The sequence below is a fragment of the Pristis pectinata genome, chromosome 10 (assembly GCF_009764475.1).
Source record: "Pristis pectinata isolate sPriPec2 chromosome 10, sPriPec2.1.pri, whole genome shotgun sequence".
NCBI classification, from domain to species: Eukaryota; Metazoa; Chordata; class Chondrichthyes; order Rhinopristiformes; family Pristidae; genus Pristis; species Pristis pectinata.
The window spans coordinates 56,329,946-56,357,184 of record NC_067414.1 but is presented as its reverse complement, the minus strand read 5'-3'; the positions used below and the strand labels follow the sequence as shown (position 1 = coordinate 56,357,184).

General features: G+C 39.1%; 1 protein-coding gene across 1 annotated transcript in view; it reads left to right on the top strand.

Annotated features, from left to right (window-relative positions):
- Positions 1–12,303: 12,303 nt before the first annotated feature.
- LOC127575334 (XK-related protein 6-like) overlaps positions 12,304–27,239 on the top strand; it is a 318,884-nt gene continuing 303,948 nt past the window's right edge. Inside the window, exon 1 of the mRNA XM_052025140.1 lies at positions 12,304–12,896. Within this exon, the coding sequence (XP_051881100.1) occupies positions 12,343–12,896 (554 nt within the window). The 5' untranslated portion in view covers positions 12,304–12,342. The remainder of the gene's footprint in view (positions 12,897–27,239) is intronic.

Sequence of the window (27,239 nt, the reverse complement as noted above, 5' to 3'; positions counted from 1 at the left end):
TTGCTTACTATGTAGTTTAATTGAAATCTCAGAAATTGGAAGGAAAAGTGTTAAATATATCAAGGTACAATTTTTCAATGTGTTATTTTGCTTTTAGCCACAATGTGTTCTGAAGAACAACAGCATTGTTGGAAGAACAGCCACTTCAAACTATTCATTGTTGCACCATGCACCACTGGCTGCTTAGTAACAGTCACCAAATATAATGATATATTATTACAACAGAATATGTCTTTCAATTCATTCCATTTGATAAGCAGTACTTGTGATGAATTCTCCTTTTCAAATGGAATCACCTCAGAGGAAAGTCAATTCTAACAATGATTAGTACTTTGCCAAATCTTTGCAGAGTGGTAGATCAAAGTAATAATGTGGGTATTATCAGTGACTCACCATCCAACAGCAGTTCAAGACATTAGTGATAGGAAGGACAAGTGCATCGCACATTGAGACTGAAATCAATACAATCAACCTTTAAGTAACCATGTCTTCACTTCAGACCAGTACAGCAGCAATAAGTAGTAAGAGTTTCACATCTACTCAGTTTAATAGGGTTAGCTATTTCAGAATCATCTTGGAGCGATTCAAATTCATTTGATCCCAGTAAATAAAGCCACCTGAATGTACATTCCAATCTGTGGATTATGACTTTATATGCACGTCAACCATTTGACCCAAAAATGTTTAGGTGCAGTTAGTTTTATTTGTGCAAAAAAATTTAACATGCACATGAATTAAAAAAAATAGGTATATATCATGTAAGTCAGCAATTTTTAGAGACTGAATTGAACATTTTCCAGATAATCCTGGTCAGTGCTCACTCCTTTACCTGATTTGAAAGGAGAATGCTTTTGTTTCTCAGTTACAAAAATGATGCCAATTTGTACTAGTGTCTGTGTAATGGTACCCTAAGTAATAAATTTACAAACATATTTTTCCCTCTCAGCATATTAAGATAAATCTGATGTCTTCATGTTTTTAGTCAATAATTTTCTTCTGATTTGCTCTATAAAGATGCTTTTTTTTGTACCCACCCTACTACCTGTAAGGACTCCATTCCCTCCATCTCCATCACACTTACTCTGATGACATTCTGCACAGGTGCCTCTGGAATGTCTTCCTTCTTCCTGAACTATGGCTTTTTTCTACCTGCATCTCATGTATTTCCCATATCAATGTTCTTACCCCATCTCCTCTGGTGCAGTGTAAGAACAGAATTCTGCTGGTCCTCATGTTCCACCCCACCAGACTCTACATCCAACAGTTCATTTTTTGCAATTAATGCCAACTATTACAAGATACATTTCTCTCCCCTTTCAGCATTTTGAAGGGAATCATTCCCTTCACAATTCCCTGTTCTGCTCTCTGTACCCACCAATTAGTTCCATCCAATGGCACTTCCCCATGCACCTGCAAGAGATACAACCCCTGTCCATGTATCTTTTCCCTTCCGACCATCCTGGAATCTAAACAATCTTTCCAGATGAAGCAATGATTAATTTGCATTCTTCCAATCTAGTTTATACAATGTGGTCACTTCTACAATGGAGAACCCAAACACAGATTGGATTATTTCTTTTCAGACCATCTGCATTTAGTCTGCAGGAGTGATTCCAAGCTTCCACTCATCTGACACTAATTCATTATCCCACTCTGACCTATCTGTCCATAGCCTCCTGCACTGTTATACCAAGGCCTGATACAAGTGTTACGAACCAGCAACAAAAGAAACACTGAGTCATGTATAACTGTTTAAAACTACTTTATTAGTAACTACTTATGACAATAAGAAAAATAAAAGTAAAAATGTTAGAAGTAAAAATGTTAAATCTTAAACATTAACCCCAAAAACTAAACTTGTAGTGTGTGTGTGGCAAACTCCAAGTCCAGGAATGGTTCTTAAAGTTCAGTTCAACAAGCCATAAGGTGAAACGTGATCAAAGGCTTCTTCAACAACCACCGTTGACTGAAGACAAAACGTAGATGTAGAGAGAAAATAGAGAGTAATTACGGAATCCAAATGTTCCACTCTGGAACCCACATGACACCTCAGTGTTTACTCAGCAGTGACCACTCCACCGCATCTTCCTCACCCCGAAAGGCTCTCGAATTGTGGCCGTCCACACAAATACCTGTTTCCTTCTACAGGTCAACAACAAAGTGAACTCCACTGCTTTGTTCCAAAGTATCTGCCACCCAGAAAAGCATCCGAGACGTGGCCGTCCACACAAATACCTGTTTCCCTCTACAGGTTAACGACAAAGTGGACTCCATTGGATTACTCCAAAAATCCATACGTGGATTGTAGTGACAGGCACAGTTACTGTTTTTCATCCATCGATAGAGACTAGCAGGCTGGTCTCCCTCCCTCTCCTCCTTCAGACTGACTGCTTCAAAAACATCATTACGTCGTTTATCTTCTATTTTTGTAACCACCCCAACACACACACACACACACACACCCCTATGGTCTATCTTAAAGGGACATTCACCAATTGTAACACAAGTTTAAGGAACAACATCTCATCTTCTGCTTGGGCATATTACAGCCTGCAGGACTCAATAACTAATTTTCCAACTCAAGGCAAAACAAAAGTCACTTTTTCTGCCTTTATCAGTGCTGGACGTTTCTATCCATCATCATTTTGGCTCAGTTTTCACCCCCTTTTCTATTTGTATATTCTGGTCTGCTGGCATGTCCCACAGTTTATTGTTAGCAACACATTACACAAAGAAGCATAATTTGATTCTAACTACCCTCCCCCATCTTCTCTGCTGTCTCTTGTTCCAAGTTCTGATAAAAGGTTCCCCTGAAACATTAACTGCTTCTCATTTTTTTTTGTTAATTGTTCTTTTTTATCTTGTTAAAGTTGTGTATAATTTTTGCTTAATTTATGCTTTTCTTATGAATGTTGCTGATATTATGCAATGTGTTTGTGATGCTGCTGCAAGTAAGCTTTTCATTGCAACTGTGCAGATATGTACTTGTGCATATGACAATGAACTCGACTTTGACTTCCACAGATGCTGTCTGACATGCTGAGCGTTTGCAGTTTTCTGTTTATAAATTGCATGTTTATACATTTGGCACATGATGTCCATTAATATACTCTATCTATTGTTACTAACATTCATAGTCTCACGGCTTTTAATTCAACCATCTGATCGTTTTTAATAGTAGCCTCTTTCCGCATTATTGCTTTCAATTATTTCCAATTTGGGTCCACTAAATTATTTAACTTTCACACAAGACATTGCACGTTCGCACAACACTTCCCCAGCGAGAGTCCCGCTTTAATCCGAAAGGCTTTCACGGATTCCCGATACTGTCAGCATTTACGAAGACCATTAAAGGTAATCCAACCGCTGCGGGACACAGGTCTCCAGTCGAGACATCATTGGAACGACTTGAAGAAACGACCACCCAGAACGCCAACTACCCACAGAGACAGAAACTGGAACTGAAAAGTCACTTTTTGCACATGTTGATAGACATTAGGGCAGATCTTGTAACAACTCTTACTTAAGCATCGACCCTATAACCGTCCTTTCACTGAAACTACATTTCAAACAAGCTTTGCGCCGGATTTTACTGAGTGAAGCGCAGCACCCGCACTCCCCACTGGAATCGATGCAACGGTTGCAAACGCTTCGCTTCGAAAGACAATCCGGGCAGACGCCCCGCCCCGCCCCGCCCCGCCTCGCCCCGCCCCGCCCCGCCTCGCCCCGCCCCGCCCCGCCTCGCCCCGCCCCGCCTCGCCCCGCCCCGCCCCGCCCCGCCTCGCCCCGCCCCGCCCCGCCTCGCCCCGCCCCGCCCCGCCTCGCCCCGCCTTGCCCCGCCTTGCGCGGGACTCCGAGCGACATCATGTAGGTCAAGTGGGCGGCACACAGCCAGCCCCGCCTTCGCTGTCTTATAAAGCAGTTAAATTTTTCAACACTTTTGAAACTTGTATTTTTGAGACCATTTTAATAGATTATTAAAGATAAAAACGAATCGTATAAAACATTTTGAACTAATTAAAGCATTGTGGCAAACACAAATAAATTTAAAATGTAGCAACATTTTCTTATCTCCCTCAGAAGCATAAAATCTCCAAGTGAATTGATTTGTGGATCTTGCGACGGGTCTAATTTATGAACGAATTCCTAGAAGCTCCTGGCACACAAGCGGCCAGCAAATCGCGAGCAGAACTTGGTCGGTAGGTTCCAAACATCCGCAATAGTGGGGGAATTCCTCAACGTAGGAAATCCTGAACTTACTGGCACTTAAAAGAATAAACGTTGGCTGTTCTACGTGGAACTATCACCAAACCTCAAAAAAATCCAGCTCTTTAATGTTGCGCTGAGCATTGGTACAACGCTGCCACAAGGGGGAAGACTTCTTTGTAATCAATTATGTAATCAACCAAAGATTAAACAAATCTTGTGTCTGTTATGCATCAGCGCAGGATTACTTATGGGAATGCTATCCATTCATATTTGTCATTAATCCGTCTTCCAAAATTCTGCTATGTTTTGAAATTTCTTAGGACAAGTAATATTTCATCCCCATTTGCTTCAGAAATATTATAGACGCATACAATGGGTTCCTCGTTTTACGAAGACAAAAATGTTATTGCTCCTCGTTTTACTATTAAGTTTTATCCCTAAGTGTTGTGAGTACGGGGTAAGCGCTGTTAATACAAAAATACCGATTGTGATTTCTTTGCGAGTGGACCCAATATTGATTTAACGCGGCAACAAGTACAATGTGAATTTTCTGTTGTTGAGAAATTAATCAAGCGAAATGACTGTGTGATCCAATCCTTACATTAATAATTTGGAGAGGTAGAAGCTTTGTAATGGATGTGAAAGCCATTCAAGTAAAGTGAAAAGTGTTTAAAATTATATATTGTCTTTCATCAATTCATGAATATACTAGCAGAACTAGCAGAATGGATGAAATTGATAATTCCCGTTCCTGTGTTTCTAAGGACCAGTCGCGTTAATTATATCTGAATATATCTCTGATCATCATTAGTTCCATGCTGAACGAATACAATGCAGATTCTTTAAATCTGTAAATTTTAAATAAAAGGATAAATTAGGTGCTGTCATTATCAGGATTGTTAGGTGATTGTTGGATGTTGATACACATTTCCTTACCTAACATGGAGAAACAGGGATTAGATCGGATGCAGAAATCCAATGTTTGACACGATTTCAATTTTAGTTGATAAAGATTGCTGAGTGTGAAATTGTTTTTTGGTAATATTATTAACAAAAACCTCCGACTACTTCCACAGCAGGTAAACAAATGATTTGCTTTCGCTAAAAGGCAATGAATCATACAGTTCAACAACATTTGTTTTAAACTTTAATATTATTCACCTTGCAACGTATGATGCAGAATCTAGGATTGCCACATACAATAACCAAAGTTTAGAAGCAGAATTGATGACTATTTTTATCAATTCTGTCAATTTAGCTCTCAATAATCCTTTTTGGTGCAGAAAATCTGGCATTAATGAGAATTAAGTGACATTACATTTTTGATAATCATTCCTAATGTTGCATTGGTATATTCTGATTCATTGTTGTAGAGAATATTGGAATAAATCCCTTTAATGTTTGTACAGCTGTATCTGCTGCCAGTCATAATACTGACACTTTAAATAGGGAATTCTAGCTTGGTGACTGCTCCTTTAACAAAAAAGGAACAAATATGCATTTTAATCAAGTCATTATTTTGGTTCAGATTATGCAAAAAGACGATAAATGAAGGAGCAGATTTTGTAGCAGGATTATTCCCTTTGTTACCCTGAACGTGACAGGTTAAAATTGTATACCAAAATGTCCTTGAATACTGAATGTTCCAGGTTAATGTATTTGTCAAAGCCTCAGAATAAGCTCTAAGGATCTTCTAAATTATGGAAAGAATCTCTGTTCTAGGCACCGATGCTGTAATAGTGCATGATGTCTGATTACAAAAATTTGTTCTGATGCATATATGGAAATTGGAATTGGTTTATTATTGAGGTACAGTGAAAAACCTGTCTGGTATGTCATTCATAAAGATCAATTAATTACACAGTGCATTGAGATAGTACAAGGTAAAACAATACAGAGTGCAGAATAAAGTGTAACAGCTACAGAGAAAGTGCAAGGTCATAACGAGGTAGACTGTGAGGTCAAGAGTCCCACCTTATCATATTAGGGAACTGTTCAAAAGTCTTATAACAGCAGGATAGAAGCTGTCCTTGAGCCTGGTGGTACGTGCTTTCAGGCTTTTGTATCTTCTGCCTGATGGAGAAGGGAGAAGAGAGAATGTCTGGGGTGGGTGCGTTCTTTCATTATGCTGACTGCTTTACCGAGGCAGTGAGAAGTACAGACAGATTCCATGCAGGGGAGGCTGGTTTCTGTGATGGGCTGAGCTGTGTCCATAACTCTCTGCAGTTTCTTGTGGTCACGGGCAGAGCAGTTGCCATACCAAGCCATGATGCATCCAGATAGGATGCTTTCTATGATGCATCAATAAGAATTGGTGAGGGTCGACGGGGACATGCCAAATTTCTTTAACCTCCTGAGGATTAGAGGCGCTGGTGACCACTGATCTAGACAGGAGCATGTGCACTGCCCCCCTTCCTGAAGCCAATGACCAGCTCTTTTGTTTTGCTGACATTGAGGGAAAGGTTGTTGTCATGATACCACATTACTAAGCTCTCTCTCCTTCCTGTATTCCGACATCGTTATTTGAGATACAGCCCGCAATGAATTTATTATATTAATTGCTCATATGGGCTACAAATACCAGGAAAGTCTCAGTTGTCTCCAGTCCAAAAAGGTATTTTTTTATACTGCATTTTATGTTAAAAATATGTTATCAAATGTTTATGTCTCATATACCGACTTTAGCTAGTTTGCTGGGGTCATGTAAAAAGGTAACATCATTAAGATCATAATAAAGACTTGATGGTACTTGGCATCATTACTGCATGTTACAGTATCATTTAGGACTAACTACATACTGTATTAGGGAACTTTCAACCATGTTTCTTCAATTTTGCAGCCATTAAAAGTTCTATTCCCATAAGGAAACTTCCAGACATTTTGTGAAGAGTAAAATTTAATGACTATATAATCAACAGCTGTACTGCATGGTTAACAATGCAGGTTATTATCTAAATATTTCAAGTGGTACATCAGTTTATTTTGCAAGATATAGCACTGATTCATATTCTGTCAGTTTCAGTTTTGCAGTATCAAAATTAATTGCTGGAGAAACTACCTGCAGCACAATAGTTTATGCTTTGTCCTATCGATATTGTATCCAATAAGTAGAGATGGCTTAAAGAATTATCCAGTGAAAATAAGAGAAAGATTTTGTATTTCTTTAGGGAAAGAAATACATTAGCTCAGAAAAGCCAGTTAAGAAATAGAAAGTTCCAAAAGATTTCAATGCCCCAAAATCTACACCATCTCATTTAGTTACCATAGCAAGAGTTTGGTACTATGTTCAAAGCTGAGTCTGGTACTGATAACTAAAGCATTAATCCTATTGATAAAAGCAGCATTGTCATTTTTTTGGCAATGGTTTATTGATTCAACAAGTAGTAAACTCTTTGTGTATCTAATCAAATCCAGAATGTATATTGACAGGACTTGCTCAGCCAATGAGTTGGAACGAAGGAGGATTTATGGAACTCCCGGCAAATAGTCCTTTTCACAGTGAAGCATATGTATTTACTCAGCAAACAAAATCTATCTGATCAGCCAATACAGCAGCAATCTTTAAGAAAGCCTCTTCAAATGAGAACAAGTACCAGCAATACTGCTGAAAAGCAAGACAATCACAAGTACAGTAAATGGAGGAAAACTAAATAATACAAGGTGATTGATTAATAATTTGCGTACTTGAAACTAACCCCAATCATCTAGATTAGTGCATTTCCTAGGCAAGTTTAGAATGTAAGAAATAGAAATGAGGTGGCCATTCAGCCCCTTGTGCCTGGTCCACCACACATGATTGTGGCTGGGCTTTCACCTTGGGTTTCATCTGATCTTTACCTGCATTAAGATCTTTACCTTTATTAGTGACGTGTACATCGAAACACACAGTGAAATGCATCTTTGCGTAGAATGTTCTGGGGGCAGTCCACAAGTGTCGCCACACTTCTGGCGGCAACATAGCATGCCCACAACTTCCTAACCTGTATGTCTTTGGAATGTGGGAGGAAACCGGAGCACCCGGAGGAAACCCATGCAGTCATGGGGAGAATGTACAAACTCCTTACAGACAGCGGCAGGAATTGAACCCGGGTCACTGACGCTGTAATAGCGTTATGCTAACCGCTACACTACCGTGCCTGCCCACAACCCCATAACCCATGATTCCATCAATATCTGAAAATTGTTCTCAATGTTGAATATATTCAGTGACTGAGCCTCCATTGTTCTCTTGGGTAGAGCATTCCAAAGATTCTCCACTGTCTTGGTGAAGAAATTTCTATCTTTTTCAACCAAAATGTGTAACCTCACATTTTTCCACACTATATTCGACTGGCCATATTCCATCACTTAGTACCCTCCTCACATTAGAACTCAGCTTTCTATCACCAGAAAACTTGGATGCATCACATGTGGTCCCATTATCCAAATCATTAATACAATTTGTGAACAGTTGGAGCCCCAGCACCAATTCCTGTGGTACCCACTGTTCATTATCTGAAAATTATATTTTTATTCTTGCTCTGTGTTTCTGTCCATTAACCATTTCTCAATCCACACCTGTATATTAATCCTAATGTTGTGCACACTAATTTTGTTTAATAATCTCCAATGGGACCTAATGAGAATGTCAAAATATGCCAGATCAAATGTTTCCTCCTTATATGTTCTGCTAGATGGAATTTCAAAAATGTCAACAGATTTGCCGAACATAAATTCCCTCTCATAAGTCTATGTTGACATTGCCCAGCCCTATTATTATTAACTGTCCTGTTATTTCCACTTCCTTAATAACAGATTCTGACATTTTCCCCAATACTGAAATCAGGCTAACAGAGGATTGATTACTCAATCACCAAATGTCAATATATGTCCAAGGAAGAATGTTGTATTACTTGGATATGAAATTGTTTCAGATTGCCAGCTGCCTTCTCCTTCTTAGTGGTACAGATCACAAGTTTGCAAGGTGATGTTGGAATAATCTGAGTGAGCAGCTGTATCCATTTTGTACCTGTTATGCACTACAGCCATGGTGCAATAATGGTGGAGGGAATGAACATTTGGGATGGTGATTGGAATTCTAATCAAGCATGCTATGTTGTACTAGATGGTGCTGAGCTTCATGAGTGTTGCAGGAGCTGCACCAATCCAGGCAAGTAGCAATTATTCCAACACACTCCCGATAGCCAACTGTAGATGGATGTAAATCTTTGAGAAGTCAGATGATAAGTTATTTGCTACAGGAGACCCAACTGTTCTATTACCTGTAATGTATGTGTGTTTATATATATAAATTTGCGGTCATCTGTAATCCTCACAAAATCCCTGACTGTGCCAAGGAAGTCAGCAGGAGGTGGACAAACTCTCTTGTGTTCTTTTGTTGGAGATTGCCAATGCCTGGTACTTGTGTGGCATGAATAATACTTGTTACTTATCAGCACATGTATTCTTTAAAATAAACTGTTCCAGTGTAGTTCCCAGCAATGAAGGAGGAAGTGTATTTCTGTTCAGCAGCTGATGTCTGTAATATTTTGAAATCGTGGATTTAGCTATTAAATTAGAATTAATTGTCACTGTCAAGTGACAATTTGTGAATATATTCAATAATTAGTATTCACCAAAGAAAATATCAGTGCCAAATTATTCTTAAAAGTCAACTTCAGATTAGTAAGCTTCCATGGTGATCCATCTGCTCCTTTTTCTCACTTGTATCTCTTTTCCTTGGAACAGTTTTGTGTTTGTGTTCTCAGCTTTTGCCTCACTTTTTGATTTGTTAATCTGTCTGTGGTTTAGCTTCATTTCTCTTTTCTCAGCCATCTTCCTATGCAAATAAAACAATAAACAAACACAATAAGAGAAAACAGAGTTTTCTGCTCAAATTGGGTAGATACAATGCCTCATAGCATCAATTCCCTTTATTTCCTTAAGAAGACTGTTCAGATCACAGGTTTTTACCCTTAGTGTTTTAAATCAACAGAAAGACTGCTCAGTTTTTTATTGATTATTTACAGGCACAATTTATTGTTTTGTAAGCTGTTTCACAACCTATCATGGATGGAGGTAAATTCAGCAGTAAATAAGCACAGTGGGTGCTGAGAAAGAAGTGATAATGCCTTTCTCATAATTAGTTCAAGTGATGGAACTGAGATCATGATGTCAGATTTAACAACCAATTGCCTTTTTTACTGCAAATTTAACATAGAAAAATGTCAGAAAACGTTTCACTGAGGCAGTTAAAAATTGGACATGAAATCAAAGGTGAAATTGTGAAAGGTATCCAAATGCTTGCTCAGGGCAGAACGTTTCAAGGAATGAGTAAAAGAAGTTAGTGGCAAGGAGCAAGTTTAGGCAGGGAATTCAGAGCCTAGAGGCAAACCTGGAACAAAAGGTAATGGAGATACACAAAATGACAAATTGAAATAATAGTGATCAGGAATTGCAGGGCTGGAGATATGGAAGATCAAGATCATGGACAAATCTAAATACATGGTGAAGATTTTAAAGCTTTGACTTTGGGAGTCAATTTAGCACCATTGGGAATGATGGGAAGACAAGAAAATGCTGAGTAAAATACAGACAACAGGGTTTGGAATGAGTTTAGATTAGTGGATTGTGGAGAAATGGAGGCTGGGCTGGATACTCTAGGAAAAGTCAAACTGGAAATAATCAAAGGATAGGTGAGTGTTTCACTGGGATGGGCAATGGTGGGAGATCTCACAGACATGGAATTAGCTAAAATCTATTCTATTTAGCTAGATGATGAAGAGGCATTTAGAAGATAACAGTAACTGCTGGAAATACCTGATAGGTCATATAGCAGCTGAAATTTAAAAACAAGAAATTAATATGCAGTTGGTCTGACTGAAGAATTACATACATTATGTTAATAAAGTGATTCTGTAAACATTTATTTTTTCAGTAGACGGCATGACAGCATGGTATTTCTAGCATTTTCTGTTTTTATTTTGGACTTCGAGCAGTTGCAGTATTTTGCTTTTGTATATTTCTAGCATTTGTATTTTCTTATAATACATAAAATCATAATTTGAGTGGCAATTGTGTTGTTGGATATTTCAGGAATAAAGTCTGGAGACTATTGAGAAGTGTAGAAAAGTCTGAAATGACTCAATGCAAGGTACTACAATAGTGGGAACAATCATGGAGATTTTTTACACTCCGCTTTATTTCATATCCTTGTTCTTCAGTCTTCACAGGTTACACTATTCCCATCTAAGTTGCCAAGACATCAATGGCCTCTCACGGTTATCTTGTAACCAATTGCAAGATATGGAATCTAAGATCAGAAAATCTGTGTGAAAATCCCGGAATGTAACTCGGCACTTTAAGTAGTTGGTTATATTTTTTCAGCTAAACTCGATGATACTTGACTTTTGCGCCGCTCCCCTCTTCTAATGTGATTCTATCACTACTTACTTGTGCTACGGGAGACCGGGGTTAACTATTACTTCAAAATGACAATTAAATCATTAACTATCATTACTTGGAAGATTGTGACTGCAACATAATGGTCCTGGGTATCACTGTCAAGTCTTGCTTCATAGGTATAGTTTCTGGATTAAAATAAAACACACAACACCCTTTGCTGAAGGGGTTCAGGGAGTCTTGTGTTAAAGAGACCGCATTTTCCCGGGTGATGGAACGGAAACGCTTGAGGCTGGAGTGGAGGACTGGTCGAACAGCCACAAATGATGTGCTGCGGCAGGCTATCTGTCACTGTCCGGACTTGCCAGGGGAACCGGCAGCTTGACTTCGTGCGGGACTGCTTGTGCAGGCGGCGGGGCATGGCCGTGCTCACCGCAGGTGTGCGCTGACCAGGCGCCGTGTCACCGCCCCCGAACGGGTGCACATGCGAGGCGGCGTCACCGGTGGGCGGGGCGTCACTGGCCCCACCCCCTCCTTTCCCTGCCCCGCCTCCTCCCTGCGGCATCCAGGAAGTGAGGTCAGCTCCCCGCTGTCCCTCCTCCCCCCCCACACCCCCTCCGTTTCACTCCATTTCTCCCCTCCTCCTCCTCCTCCTCCTCCCCCCCCGCACTGACAGCCCCCGCCCCGCCCCCCTCCACATTTCCGCGCGGCCGCCGTAACCCCGGAAGCTGAGCGTGCCAGGCACCCGCCAAGATGGCCGCGAAATCCGACGGCGTTGGGGTTACCGGTTTCGCCCAGCTACACAACCTGGACGAATCGGTGACCGAAGGGGGCGACGAGCAGCAGCAGTTAGACGGGGGGCCGGAGGCGAGCAGCTCCTTCCACATCTGCCACTGCTGCAACACCTCTTCGTGTTACTGGGGCTGCCGGAGCGCCTGCCTGAGGAGATCGCTGTGCAGCCTGAAGGGGGGCGACCATCCGGTGCTCGACTGCCTCTGGATCGTGATCGCGCTGCTCATCTTCTTCTCGGACGTGGGAACCGACCTCTGGCTGGCCGCCGACTACTACCTGAAGCAGGACTACTGGTGGTTCGGCTTGACGCTCTTCTTCGTGCTGGTGCCGTCCGTGCTGGTGCAGATTCTCAGCTTCAGGTGGTTCATGCAGGATTACGCCGGCGGGGGGCTCGGGGGTGTGGAGGGTCTCAGCAGCAGGCGGCCCGGCGTCACCGGCTACAACCGCTGCTGCAGGACCTCGGTGTGGATTTGGCAGTCGGTCATTCACATCTTGCAGCTGGGACAAGTGTGGAGGTATTTTGTGTGTGTGTGTGTGTGAGTGTGTGTGCGCACCGGCGGGCGAGGGCGATATTAAAATAAATGAGTCAAAGGTATCCCCTTCCTTCTCCCTGGCTAATCCCTTGGGTTTAAATTTTCGTTGGAGGGTAAATCGGAATCAAGATCATGCAAGATTGCCTTGGCAGGATCTTTGGGCGTTCGTGTCCCGCAGTTGGAGCAAGTGTAAGGGTACAGTGAAAGATGACTCTTTAAAATATCTTTTTCCTCCCCGCAAAGATATGTTTTAAGGAGTCGGTCTGCGAATTCGTTGGGCATCAGAAATGGTATTCGAGTTTGTAGTTGATCAGTTATCACTACAGGTGTTGTACGGTCTGCGGATAGCAGAAAAATGGCGCAGCGGTGAGAGTGAATCATATAAGATGATTCGTGGCTCCCGTACCAGCTTTTGGAGTAGTATGGGGTGACCTCCATTGAGAAATGCTCATTGATCCATGCAATATTAATTGAGTTTACAGTAGGTGGGTATTAATAAATCCTGCAGGTGTGATGAATATGAAAATAATGCAAATATGTAATACAATGTTGGTCTGCCTTTTAGAAAATGGAGCGTCTATATTTCAAATGGCCCTATTGGAAATATTCATTTGAAACATGAACAATTATTTTGTGGACGACTTGGGCAGATTTAAAAAAAAATCACTGATCATTGTTAATGAATTTACTGTCATAATTACAGTGCATTATTCGCAGTGATCGTTGACAGCATGCTATTAGGGCAAGAATAACTTCGAAAAATACAATTCATTGCTGCATATTTGGAGAAGCATAACGCACAATACTGAAATTTGCATCAAAGGTAATCATTGTACACAGAAATTGGAGTAGTTATTAAGGTTTTATGAAATTGTGTTTCAATGTATTAATTCTGGTTGATCTTTTGGAATGTGTGGGTGGCACAGCCATTGAAACTAAATGAAAGAGCACTGCTGTTATGTTCTTTGAAAAATTCATCGTATTTGTGGAATGATTGTGTGGGAAGAATTTTGGTAAATCTGACAAAATGTGTTAGTACTAAATATTTGAAAAAAATCAAGGTCACCTCTTTGGAGGAGAGCTGTGATATCCACCTGTCAAGTTACATTTGTATTATGTAGTGAGTAGAAAGACTCTGGTATAAATGTTTAAGTTGTCAGACTTCCAGGAGTAATGATCATTTTTATCAATCGAATGGTGGAAGGCAACCATACCGGGAGTAATTGATGGTATAAAACAGGTGCATCATCTACACAGTATCTAGATGGGGCATTTAACTTCTTAATTGCAAGTGTATTGAACATTACTGGCCTGATGTTCCATATATATTGCAAAATTTAGAGAAAATGTTGCATTGCTCATGTATCCTTCTGCTTTTACTGAATTATGTGATGTTGTCAGTCTATTTGTGTGAAAATCAAGTGTTGGATTGTGCATTGTGTCCAGAGATAGAATGATCATAATGAGTTTGTTAAGAATTCCATATATTTTCTTCCCATTTTAACTACTGCACATTAAAAACAATGCTGTTGGTAGGGTGATTTTTGGGTTGGGTTGGGGGGGGCAGCATATTTGCTCCTTTTCTCCATTAGGGTGGACAGATCATTGTTCCTGTGGCCATTACAGATTTGCGAAGGTGTTTTCTTTCCTCGTGTCAATCACAGAAAATCTCTTTGGGTCTTTGATTGTTTTAATTTAAAAATTAAAGCATATAGTTGTTGTGATATCGGCAGTCATCTCTGTCAGAATTGGAGATAGAGACATGGAGGACATTTTATTCTCTAATGTCCTACAAATCCTGCTCAGAGCAGTTTGAGTCTGGTAATGTGCAGTCGTCATTTTTGTAAATTCTGTATGATTGGAGGGCTGCTGGAAGGAGGTATAATGGGTATTTATACATCCACTCATATTTGTAAGTTTTTCTAGTTTATAGTACAGTTCATATAGAGTACATTGTTTTTCAGTAATGTCTTTTCAAACTGGTACCTTTTTCATAATTTAACTTTTTATACCAGCATGTTGTTTTTAAGTTGATGGATGATGATATTGAAGGTCGGTTGAGAAATATTTTAAAATAATTTGCAGGAATTATCTTTGTTACCACTATGTGAGTAAGCCTATCATTCTTCATGGGAGTTCCTCTTATTGCTTTTCTACTTCTCTCCCTTCCATCATTCATGAATTTTGGTGAGTGCAGTGCAGTCTCACTCAATGTGACCATCAAGTTGCCTTCACTTGGCTTCATCAGCTATCTCTGCCCCATGCTGATCATTTTTCGAATCAGTTCGCAAACTCACCCATATTAAGGAAAGTTTATGGGCTCTGACTCTGAATTTTTGTTGGTTTTCAGCTGCTTCAGTATTGATGGACATTCATCCAGCTATTATGCTCTAGGTCATGTGAATTCTCTTCTAAAACTACTACTCAAGCTATTTATTTTCCCCTCTTTCAGAGCTTAAGGAAAGAGTTACAGTCATGTTTAGTCTTTTCTCTTTCCCAAACCCTTTTAATTTCCTTGAATAGTTTCATTTCCTGTGAAATATGGAGATAATATTTTATTCAAGGAGCACTTAATGGGGGGAAAATATCACTAGGTTATTGGTCTGGTTCAAAGGATTCATTCCCCCCCCCCCCCCCCCCCCCCAAATTTGCACATTACTGGCTTTATTAGCAAACTTAGTCACTGTCTTCACTTGCAGTTATTGAAAATTAGGATGTAGAATGCATCTGCTCTGTATAGAATGATTGTGTAAGATCTTAATAGTTTTGTATTACAGTGTGCTAAAATATTTCTGCAGTAAAAGTAACCACCTTAGCGAGTAAATACCATGAAATGGTTGTTATGTGTTTAATGTTCAGCCTGCTACATTTTGGTTTCTGTACAAATCTGATATTTCATCTTGTCCACACCAGTCTTAGCTACAAAGAAATTTTGGCCTGGTATGTGTACCTCGACAAAGAAAATAGTGTATGCATTTGTTGAAAGTTAATCAGTTCTAGCGTTCCTTTGTGTTTGAAAAGTTACTAAATTACAAAAGCACATTTTAATGAGATCTACCTGGCTCAGTCACGTGAAAATTGACACTGAACCAAAGGATGTATTTGGGTGACTATAAATATGGCCAACTAAATAAATTTTATGGAGGGTCTGGAGGCAAAAGGGTTGAAGGCTAAAAAGTTCACTTTGGGTTATCTAGAGGTTGTTTGTAGAAATTATTGAAGGCAATGATGGGGAATATTACTGATGGTCAATGTTGAGGGACTATAGAGATGGAGAATTGGAGGAAATTATAGCAATAAGATAGGCTATGAACACAAATATATGTTTTAACAAAAGAGGAAGAAAATTTTAAATTCAAACATTTTGGTTTTCACAGAATGTAATTGGAGGAACTCCCGTCTGTTTTGGGGGTAGTGATTGGATAAGTAAGAACTGAAATGAGTGAGGATCATCCAATTCAATGGGGACCTCAATGAGTGAGGATGATGTAGACTTAGAGACAACGATGAAGATTGTACTAGGAGGAGTTACTTTGATCAGGGTGCTTGGGTACTGTGGTAGAAGTGAAACCTGATTGGAGAGTTTCAACACATTGAATAAAATGTGGGCACTAATTTGGGTGGCAGCACTGCATCCAAGCAAGTTTGGACTGGTTTTTTAAGGTGAGTCAGAGACTGTTGATGTCCTCCTTTTCTGTGGTTTTGTGGCTAAATGTACAGATTTTTGATACAGTTGATCCAGCAATTAGGATTCTTTGCTTATGGAAGTACACTTTCCTATCCCATTGTACAGTGTATGCTCTGGAATTTCCTCTCTAAACCTTTCTGTCAATCTTTTCTCCTTTTATACTATTCCTTAAAACCTACCATTTTACCAAGCTAGTGGTATCTCTTGTAATAGCTTATTTTGTGGCTTGGTTTGATTCGCACAGTAACATTCTTGTAAATCATGGGATGTCTCATTTAAGGAATGCCAGTGGCTGTATTGTGCTTTTTTTTATTAGCGCATAACATTGAAATCATGTTGATCCTTTTGTGTCATTGTAACAAGTATCCTGCTTGAAACAGCAGTCTATTCTTGCCTAGGGCTTAAGATTGTACATGTTCCATTATTAGGATCTTTTGAATCACTATCACCTTTCTTTAGCTATTAACTTTTCTCCAAGCTTAAGTTTGAAGACTAGGACTTGTCTTGGGTTTTGCTGTCAACACACTGACACATAGTGTTTGTTGAAAGGATACTCTTGTGCAGTCACATGTTATATTGACTTTGAGGCCAAATAGTAGTGCTGAAGATGGTACTTTGGCAATTATGTTTAAAGGACATTATGTTAAATTTTGGAACTAAATCTATATAAGGTCATGTATGTTGTGACAGGCCTCTATGCCACAATCTTCAATTACGATGGTAGCATTATTCTGTACAGCACCCAGTTGTTTTTATCCAGAGTTATATCTCTTAAAGTTTTGTTAGCGCACATCAGGGCACTGGACCAATTCTAGGGCCTAGAATTTGGTTGTTTTTTTCTTTGCTGAAAAGTCTCTTGCGTCTACCTGATCTTGAGTAATTATATCTTACTCATTAGGCATTTGGATCTGTCTATTTTGTTTTACTCCTGCACCCATGATTTGACTGTTCTTTTAAAGTCACTTTTTTTAAATAATTGATACTGAAGTGCCATTGATGTTGATTAACGTTGTTGATAAGGGGATTTTGCAAATGAGGAAATCTATCTTTTTTGAGAGAACCCATCATTAAGAGGAATAATTTCATATCATTTCTGGTTTCAGATTTTGCTTTCCATGAATGTTCAAACGCAACCTGTCTCCATGTACACCCTTTAATGCTTATTTCAGGATTTCCAGTAGAGATGGTGTTAGCTGAATCTCTGCTTGTTGGCATTTGGGAGAGGTTCTAATTTAGATTATTTGAGTCTTGATACTTGATGCACCCTCTTAAGCAGACCTTATAGATTTATGTTGTCTATCTATATGCCATACACTAGAACATGGAATCCTGAATGGGTTTGGGTTTTGGCTCTGGCTCTTGTACCTGTTTTTGTGTCTCAGGTTTTGGAGATTCCCTATTTTGTTGTCCAGAGATTTGGGATTATGGCCATGTTTTCTTTTCAGGCCAATATGCTTAAGTTTATCATTTTTTTGTTTTCTGATGTGAATTTCTTTGTAGAAAAGGGAAAAGGCATTAGTCTTTACTTTGAAGTAAATGTCTAATGTCCAAGCTTTTTGTTTTGTGAGACACTTCAGTACATGCACCATGGCATCTTGCACACTGCGTAAATTTTAAATGGATATTCCTGTTAATATATATGTCCCAAACAGTCAGCAGGCTCCAGTTGATTTTACTCTATAGTGTTTGTTTTGGAGTCTTTGACCACATTGGTGCTGATCTTGAGCTCACTCTCTTGACATCATGACTACTTTCTCTGCCTTGGAAGCTTCAGATGTATGTTTTTGGAGATGCTTCCATTCTCTTGTAATAACTATTATTCTGTTTCTCCTGAACTGTAGGACTTTTTGATGTTAGTTGTGTTATGTAAATTGTTGTATAGACTAGGTTAGATTTATGGGCTGCATTACTAATGCATATGGACCATAGTTTGGATACCTTGTTGAGAATATTTGTTTTGGCAGGAATTTAGTTGTTTTGCTTTTTTCTGTGAACAAATTCATTCTGTCAGGACAGTGCTGAAACTTCACTTTGTGAACAGATGCACATGGAAAGTAACTTGGCTATCTTCTCATCAAAAGAATCAGAAATTTGTTTTTCAAAGATGTAAGTTAACAGTGTTTGTTAATCTTGGTTCTCTTTTTCTGTACCTTTTTTGAATTTCATCTGCTATATGAAATGCTTTCTGAACGTCCGTATAAACTACATACGTGTTTATCTTTCTGTCTACAATTTTACTTCCACAGAAAAATCATTAAATTTGTTAGACCTTGTTAAATCCACATTGGATCTCTCTAAATAACAATTTTCTCTAGTGCTAAATCATTGGGATATATATTCTAATAACTTCCCCGCAGTACATATTAGACCATCAGATCTATAATTTAGTTTTCTTTCCCTTGCTTTTCTTAAATACTAGGCTTACATCTGCCATCTTCCAATCAGTAGGAACAATTCCTGAATCAAGTGATGAAGTATCTAACTAAAGAATCCTCTGTTTCTTCACCTGGTACTTTTACAAACAAGGGTGTCAGCCATCAGGTCCTGGAAACTTTACTCTTCACTCTTTAGATTTTTTTTCTGTTTTTGAACGTATTTTCTTATGGTGGCTGTGATTTGTTTTAGTCCTAAATTCAATATTGAGTTTTTTGTATTATCTCTTCCTTCAATTGTGAAAATTGGCATAATTATTGAATAAATGTTGTTTTTGAGGCTACAATCATTTATTCAAGATTCAATTCTATGCCCCAGCTAGGGCACTTGATTTGCCCATGTCATTGTAAGGGATTGGGGTGGGGAGGAACCTTGAAGAGGCTGTTACAAAATTTGTTAAACTTAAAATGAGAAACAGGTTTGCTTATTGAAATAAGTTTGCTTATTAAAATAAAGTGATGACAGTTTCAGGGTGAAGAAGATTGTACACTTTGAGAGGAAAGAATGAAGAATTTTATTTTCGTAAGTTCAGTTGTAACAATGCAGCAAATGTGTTTTGAGCAGTGCAAGGGGAAATAATGTATAAGGCGTTTCCAGCCCAATATCTCACGGGGAAATCCTTCCCCATCGGTAGTATCTACACGAGGTGCTGTCTCATGAGGTAACACCCATTATCAAAGATCCCCACCATCTTCTCGCAGCTACCATCGAGCAGGAGATACAGAAGCATGAAGTCCCACACCACCGAGTTCAAGAATAGCTACTTCCCTTCAGCCAGCCAGTTCTTGAACCAACTGGCACAACCCTAATCACAAAGACTGCAGATGCTGGAAATCTGGAGCAGCACACGATGCTGGGGGAACTCAGCAGGTCAGGCAGCATCTATGGAGGGAAATGGACAGTAAACATCTTGGGTCGTGACTCTTCATCAGGACTGAAAAGAAAAAGGGGAGATAGCCAGTATTAAAGGGTGGGGGGAGGGAGTGGAGCAAGAGATGATGGGTGAATCCAGGTGAGAAGGGGAAGATAGACAGGTAAGGGAGGGGGAGAGTGGGAATGATGCAAGAATCTGGGAGGTGATGTAGGTGGAAGTGACAAAGGGCTGAAGATGTTGGAATCTGATAAAGACAATGGACCATTCAATAAAGGGAAGGAGGGGAACTGGAGGGAGGCAGGTGTGGGTGATGGGCAGATTGAGAGGGCAGGGGAGGGAAAAGAGAAGAGGTGATGGGGCTGGTGATTTAAGGGAAAGTAAAGGGGGGGGGGCAGAGGGGAGTGGTTACCGGAAGTTAGAGAAGTGAAAAGTGATTTCTCTGCACTTTGATCTGCACTGTCCTATTAACTGTGTCTGCTGCTTCCTTTTTCAGTTTTTTTTTAATTTAGTGGGTATAACGCCTACTTGTTTGCCCTAAAAATATTTTTTAGTGGATTTATTCTTTGAAAAAGGGAATTATGCCTTCAATTCTTTTTCTGTGTACAATCTATGACTTCTCATTCACATGCAAATCATCCATCAATTTTGGCTCTAGGTGTGATTCGCCTTGGCATAGTGCTCTATGAAACTCCCTGTGGTATTTTTTTTATATACTGTTTATGTAATCTTTGTAACCTTTTTGTTTTAATCTTTCATCTAGTGTTTGACTGTTACAAATTTGCCCTTAATTTTGCCATCATTTCCAGTGGAGAGAGTGATTGAGAACGGAGGTGAAAGAGGATGATTGGATTGGTGCTACAGAACATAATTAGGGATTGCAGAAAGATCAAAATTAGTAGTACAAAGTAGGGTTTTGCACTTCAGAATTGGGAACTGATCAGAATCAGATTTATTATCACTGACATATGTCGGGAAATTTGTTGTTTTGCAGAATTGATTCACAATTAGGAAAAAACTGGGAACTTTTTTTATTGTTGTCAGTTATAGGCTTGGCTCTTGGCTTTCAAGGTGGAGCTATAAAGTAAGCTGGTAAGAAGTAGATTCTTTTAGGACATAAATATGAGTGAGAGGATCAATGGTTTTTTATAAGCAAGGAATTTGCAGAATGTCCCTGTTGTGTTACATTAAGCACATATGCTGTGAGTCACTAAACAAATCTATACCATGAAAGCGAACCACATAAAAATGATCTCCTCTGGTTTGTTAATTCCTTTGCCTTAGTACAACTTGCAACAACTTTTATTTATTTAATTTGCTTTTGATTGCTGATTCTAGCTAAGTGCAGTCCTCAGTGGTGTGAGGAATTATTCAAGGAGGGGCTTAAATGGCAATTTAAGAAGTGAAATTTTGCAAGAGGCAGCAATTGACATAATCTCCAGGTGGATACATTCTCTGTGTCCTCTGTTACGAGTCAGGTTGCTATTTGGACCTGGACAGTAGAGTAGTAGTGTGTGTGTGGTGTCATCAAGACAGCAAGCTAATAACAACGTGCTGGCTGTTTTGCTCAGTAAGTCGAAGTGAGTCGGAGAAGAGAGAGAGAGACACTGATTGCTGGTCTCCGTAACAATGGATGAAGAACAATAGCTGTGTCTGTCACTACAATCCATGTATGGATTTTTGGAGCAAACAAGTGGAGTCCACTTTGTTGTTAACCTGTACTGGAAAATGGGTATTTCTGTGGGCGGCCACGTCTCGAATGCCTTTGGGGTGGCAGATACTTCAGAACAAAGCAATGGAGATCATCGGAGATTGAGATGTCGTATTGGTTCCATCGTGGAACATGTGGCTTTTGTAATTTCTCTCTACATTTTCTCTACATCTTCTCTTCAGTCGGTGGTTTTGCAAAAGCCTTTGCTTACGTTTCACCTGATGACTTGCTGAACTGAACTTTGAGAACTATTCCTAGACTTTGGGTTTGGGAATTTGCCACACACACACACTTTGAGATTATTAGCTTTGGGGTTAATGTTTAACATCTGACATTTTGCTTTTCTTATTCTCACAAGTAGTTATTAATAAAATAGCTTCTAACACTTATACATGACTCGGTGTGTTTCTGTTGTTGCTGGTACGTAACACCTCTGATGCTCAGAGCTCTGTGCTTTCAAACAGGCAATCGTAATGACCCACATCAACCTTTCTGATTTGAACACTGAATCCTTAAATTGACCACTGATTTTAATCAGCTGTCAATTTAAGAGATTCAGTAGCTATACAAGGATTTGCTGCTTTGGTTGCTGATAATCTACTGACATTTTATGCAGACACTGGTTTTATAAATTGGTCTATCCACAGGACTTGTAGAAATATACAAAAATAAGAACAGTAGGCCATTTGGTCCTTTTAGAGCCTGCTCCTCCTCTCAGTCCCATCATTGCTGATGCCATCTTTCTGCTCTCTCCCCATTCCCCTTGACGCCGTTTGTGTATAGAAATCTATCACCTTCTTAAATATATTCATCCACTTGACCACCACATCATTTTGTGGGAGAGCGTTCCACAGGCTCCTTACTCTGAGTGAAGAATTCTTTCTGAAGGTAGAAAAGAAACTCTGTGGTTGAACAGTAATTCTAAAGCTAACCTCGTGTAAGTACATGAATAAATGGTGTTGGTTTGATAGTTATTTGTTTAAAAATCTTCAAAGAACATTGAAATATTTTTCTGCAGACTCGGTGGTTTGTGTGGATGACTGACTGATTCATCAGATCTTATGTAAGGTCATTGACCTCAAATGTTGACTTTTTTTTTTCTTCGCAGAAGCTGCCTGAATTATTGAGGACTTCCAGATTTTTCTCTTGATTTTAGTTTTCCATTGTTGGCAGTACTTTTGTAGTATTTTGTGAGTAGTTCTTCTCATGAAGATAATTCCATCAGTGTTAAGGTCCTGCCAGATTTCTTCTTCCTTTTGAACTCTGTATACATCTACAATTCTTCTCCCTGTGCTGGAAAAAAAATTGTCTCCATATCTCACACTCAAATCCTTTGTCAACATCTCATTACTCTGGAGTTCCATGCCCCTGGTTTATTCCTGTGTGGATTCTCAAAATACCTTGTGCATACTAACACAAAACAATAGGCAAAGTCAATTGTAGTGCATTCAACTTGCAAATAGTGGCTAAGTGTCATAAGATCCAGTCCAGGAATGGTCCAACGATGGTTTGCAACTATGGAATGAATGTGTAATGTTATTCACAGAATAATAGAGTGGATTAATTTTATTGTGGCATTAAGATCCACTTTGATGTCTCAATTTATTTTTCAAGAGAACATTCAACCTTTTGAATCTAACCTTCAAATCCTGTTTATGCAGTCTGAATCTGCCCTATAGTGTAAATACCATCAGTGCAACAAAGAAATAGTTTTATTACTGAAATGGGAAAATTAGCAGCCAGGAAAAACTTGGGTTTTATCCTCTGTGAGTTAAGGGATAAAGAAGTTAATGACCAGTTGAAATAAATGCGAGACCCTTTTACATTCCAAGGTAAGCAATTACTTCCACAGCATGTTTTGTAACAATCCAGAATCATGTCATATGAGGGTCATGTCAACAAAGGTTATTCTTGTATGTAAATGCTGAAAGAGTTTGTTAGTATTACTGCAATTAGTTTTAATTACAGTAATTATGTGAATTAGGTTGCTCATGATATTCCACTGTGACAAACATTGTTACTTTGGTAAATAACACATACAGAATTGTTTCTTTATGGCAGAAATAATTCTTGTTGTTTTTTCTATGTGCACATTTGTAGTGACTGATTTCTGTACATTTCAAATTGCTGAATATGATAAGTAATGCTCGGCTTTAAGGAGTGCAAATGATCAAGATATCTACCAATAAAATTAGCAAATTGTTTTATCTGATTTTTTTTTCTTGTTGTTTCTAACGTATTTTTTTTTCCTTTACCGGTAAAATTTTAATTTTAAGGGAAATGGTAATAGTTATGAATTGCTTGGACTAGCAGTAAGACAATGAGTTGGTTTTGTTTCACTTTGTTGCCTTTAATTTTTTTCTGTTCAATATTTTGTTTAGAGGGAAAATAAACCCACTGATAATAAAAGGTGTTCATATTCTTTGTTTTAATTGCTCTAGAAGTATGCATTTAATGACCCTTCAGGAGATGAGTACTATTCAAATAGGATTCCCAGAGGTTTCAAACACAGTGCAAACATACTGAGATTTCTAATTGCATTGATCCATATATTACAAAAAGTATTTAATAGAGGTGTTTCTAATTTTATTCCATTGAGGATGCACTTTGCATCAGTAAAAGTCTTCTCTAGTCAGTCCCAGTAATTGAGCATTACAAACTTATCGAGCTGCTCTTGTTAAGACACTGAACGGTTGGCAGTTGAAATAATATTACGTTGTCTCTGCTACACGTCCTCCACATGGTTTCTGTGAGGTGGCATATGCAAAGAGAATGCCTGGCTGCATTTCCCAGTAGGTTCCTTTTAAAGGATGTTTAAGGATCTTTTTGTGTCGTGGAAGCTGCATAAGCCGGTCACTATGCCAAATGCATATTGGGTTTTCCTGGGGATGCAAATACAAAGCAGTAATTAGCTAGTTGGTTCTTGGTAACTATCATGCCAATTCTTGCCTATGATTATGTTCCTTTTGAGTCCAGAAGATTAAGTCTTGCCCTGATTGAAGTGCTAAAGATGATTAAAGGATTTGATAGAGAAGATGCAGTGAAATTATTTCTTCTGTGGGAGTTCAGAGCAAGGGAATGGGTATGGTGGTTTAGTACTGGTTTATTACTGTCACTTGTACTGAGGTACAGTAGAAAAACATGTCTTACATACCATTTGTACAGATCAATTCATTACACAGTGCATTGAGGTAGTACAGGGCAAAACAATAACAGAATACAGAATAAAGTGTCACAGCTACAGAGAAAGTGCAGTGCAGGTAGTCAGTAAGGTGCAAGGTCACAACAAGGTAGATTACGAGGTCAAGAGTCCATCTTATCATATGAGGGAACCGTTCAATAGTTGTATAACAGCGGGATAGAAGCTGTCCTTGAGCCTGGTGGTATGTGCTCTCAGGCTTCTGTATCTTCTGCCTGATAGGAGGAGAGAAGAGAGAATATCTCAGGTGGGTGGGGTCTTTGATTATGCTGGCTGCTTCACCAAGGCAGCGAGAAGTGAGTTACTGGACTAACAGCCAGACCCAGACCATTAATCCACTGGCATGAGTTTGAATCCCACTATGGTAGCTGGGGAATTTAAATTAAAATAATTAAATTTTTAAAAAGTGGAATTAAAAGCTGGTGTCTGCACTGGTAACCATGAAGCCATTAGGTTATCTTAAAAAGCAATCTGGTATACTAGCATCCTCGAGAGAAAGAAGTCTGCCACCCTTATTTGGTCTGGCCTCAATATGATCCAGATCTACCAATGTAGTTGGGCTTTAACTATATAGTGCTTTTAATACACAATCTGATTGCCCAGGAATTGAGAAATAAAGAAAAGCCAATTAAGGATCAGCAAAAGAATGCCAGAATTGCTAAGGAAATCCACAATCTGTGAACTCATAAATTTAAAAAAAAACTCTGCTGGGAGTTGAGGCTGGTCATCTGCTAGAATTATCCTTGGTAGCCTAGAGCTTCCTTAAATTTCACTTTGAGTCATACAACACAGAAACAGGCCCTTTGGCCCAACTCGTCTATGCCGACCAAGATAACCATCTGAGCTAGTCCTATTTGTCCACGTTTGGCCTAAATCCTTCTTAACCTTTCCGATCCATGTACCTCCGGGTGCTCTGGTTTCTTCCCACATTCCAAAGATAAGGGTTAGGAGTTGTGGGTATGCTATGTTGGCGCCAGAAGTGTAGCGACACTTGCGGGCTGCCCTCAGGACATTCTACACAAAAGATGAATTTCACTGTGTGTTTCAATGTACATGTGACTAGTAAAGATATCTTACCTGTCCAACTGTCTTTATTGTACTTGCCTCAACCACTTCCTCTGGCAACTCATTTCATATACGTACATACCACCTTCTGCATTTAAAAAAAAGTTGCCCCTCAAGTTCCTATTAAACCTTTCCCCTCTCACCTTAAACCTATGCCCTCTAGTTCTTGATTCTTCAACCCTAGGGGAAAGACTGAGCGCATTGACCCTATCTATGCCCCTCATGATTTTATACACCCCAGTAAGATCACCCCTCAGTCTCTTAAACTCAAATTTTTTCCAGAAACTGAAATTTCTAATATTCTAAAATAAAAGTTCAAATAGAAAATATATTTCAGTTTGCTGTATTTTGTCTTTTAATATGTTTATTTAAGTTTATGGCATTGCTCATCGTAAGTTTGAAGTGATTTTCTTTCTTGTCTGCCATCTTCCTGTTGCAGATTTTTTTTGGTTCTTCTCTCTCTCTCTCTCTCCCTCTCTCTCTCTCTCTCTCTCTCTTTTTTCCTTGGTGTTATTTTCAAGTTCATTACCCCGTTTTACTTTTATCTGATAAGATGTCTTTGCCTGTACATTGTCTTTTCTTCCTATTATTTCTGTAGTGCTTTTAGTTTCACCCAGTCCCTTTTTGCTTTTAGACTACTTCATTACTTGGAGCACTTGAAGTATGTTCTGAAATGTTTTATTCACTATTGTGCCTTGCTTTGTTGCTGCTGATTGCTTTCTGCCTAACATCCTTTTTGGCTATCTGCATGTTATGAAGGAAGGTGGCCTGAAGTTGCTTTCTTCTAACTCTCTACTGCTTATTCTCCTAACTAAATTCAGACCATCTTCAACAACCTTGTTATTTCTCTGGCAGGGTCATATCTACACTATCTTTCTACTCTTTGGGAGATCCTGTCGCTATCATTGGTGCCTATTCATCTTCTTACCATTTGGCATGGTAGGAAGGCCAATTTGCATTATGATTCCATGATTGAATGTTGTACCTCTTACCACAGCCTCTTTTGGCCAACAAAGTTTTTGCCTCCAGTGCATTTTCCTATACATCATGCATCTGGGAAAATCCTTGTGAGTCTTCCTTGGGTAGTGGTAGATGTAAAATAGTGAAAGCAAAACTATGGTAGTAATGGCAATGATGCTGCAAGTACATCAGAGATTTTCTCAGTATCCTTTACTTTAATACAAAATGCATATACTATCTGGATTCTTGGACTTGGAAGGAGCTATTGATAAGTTACAAATTTGTCACTCATTCCTCATAACTGATTATAAACTGAACTTAATTCCATTCGTGCTGCTATCTTTCAACATAAGTGATTTAAAGCGAGATCATTATCAAAGTGTAACAATTTCCCACTT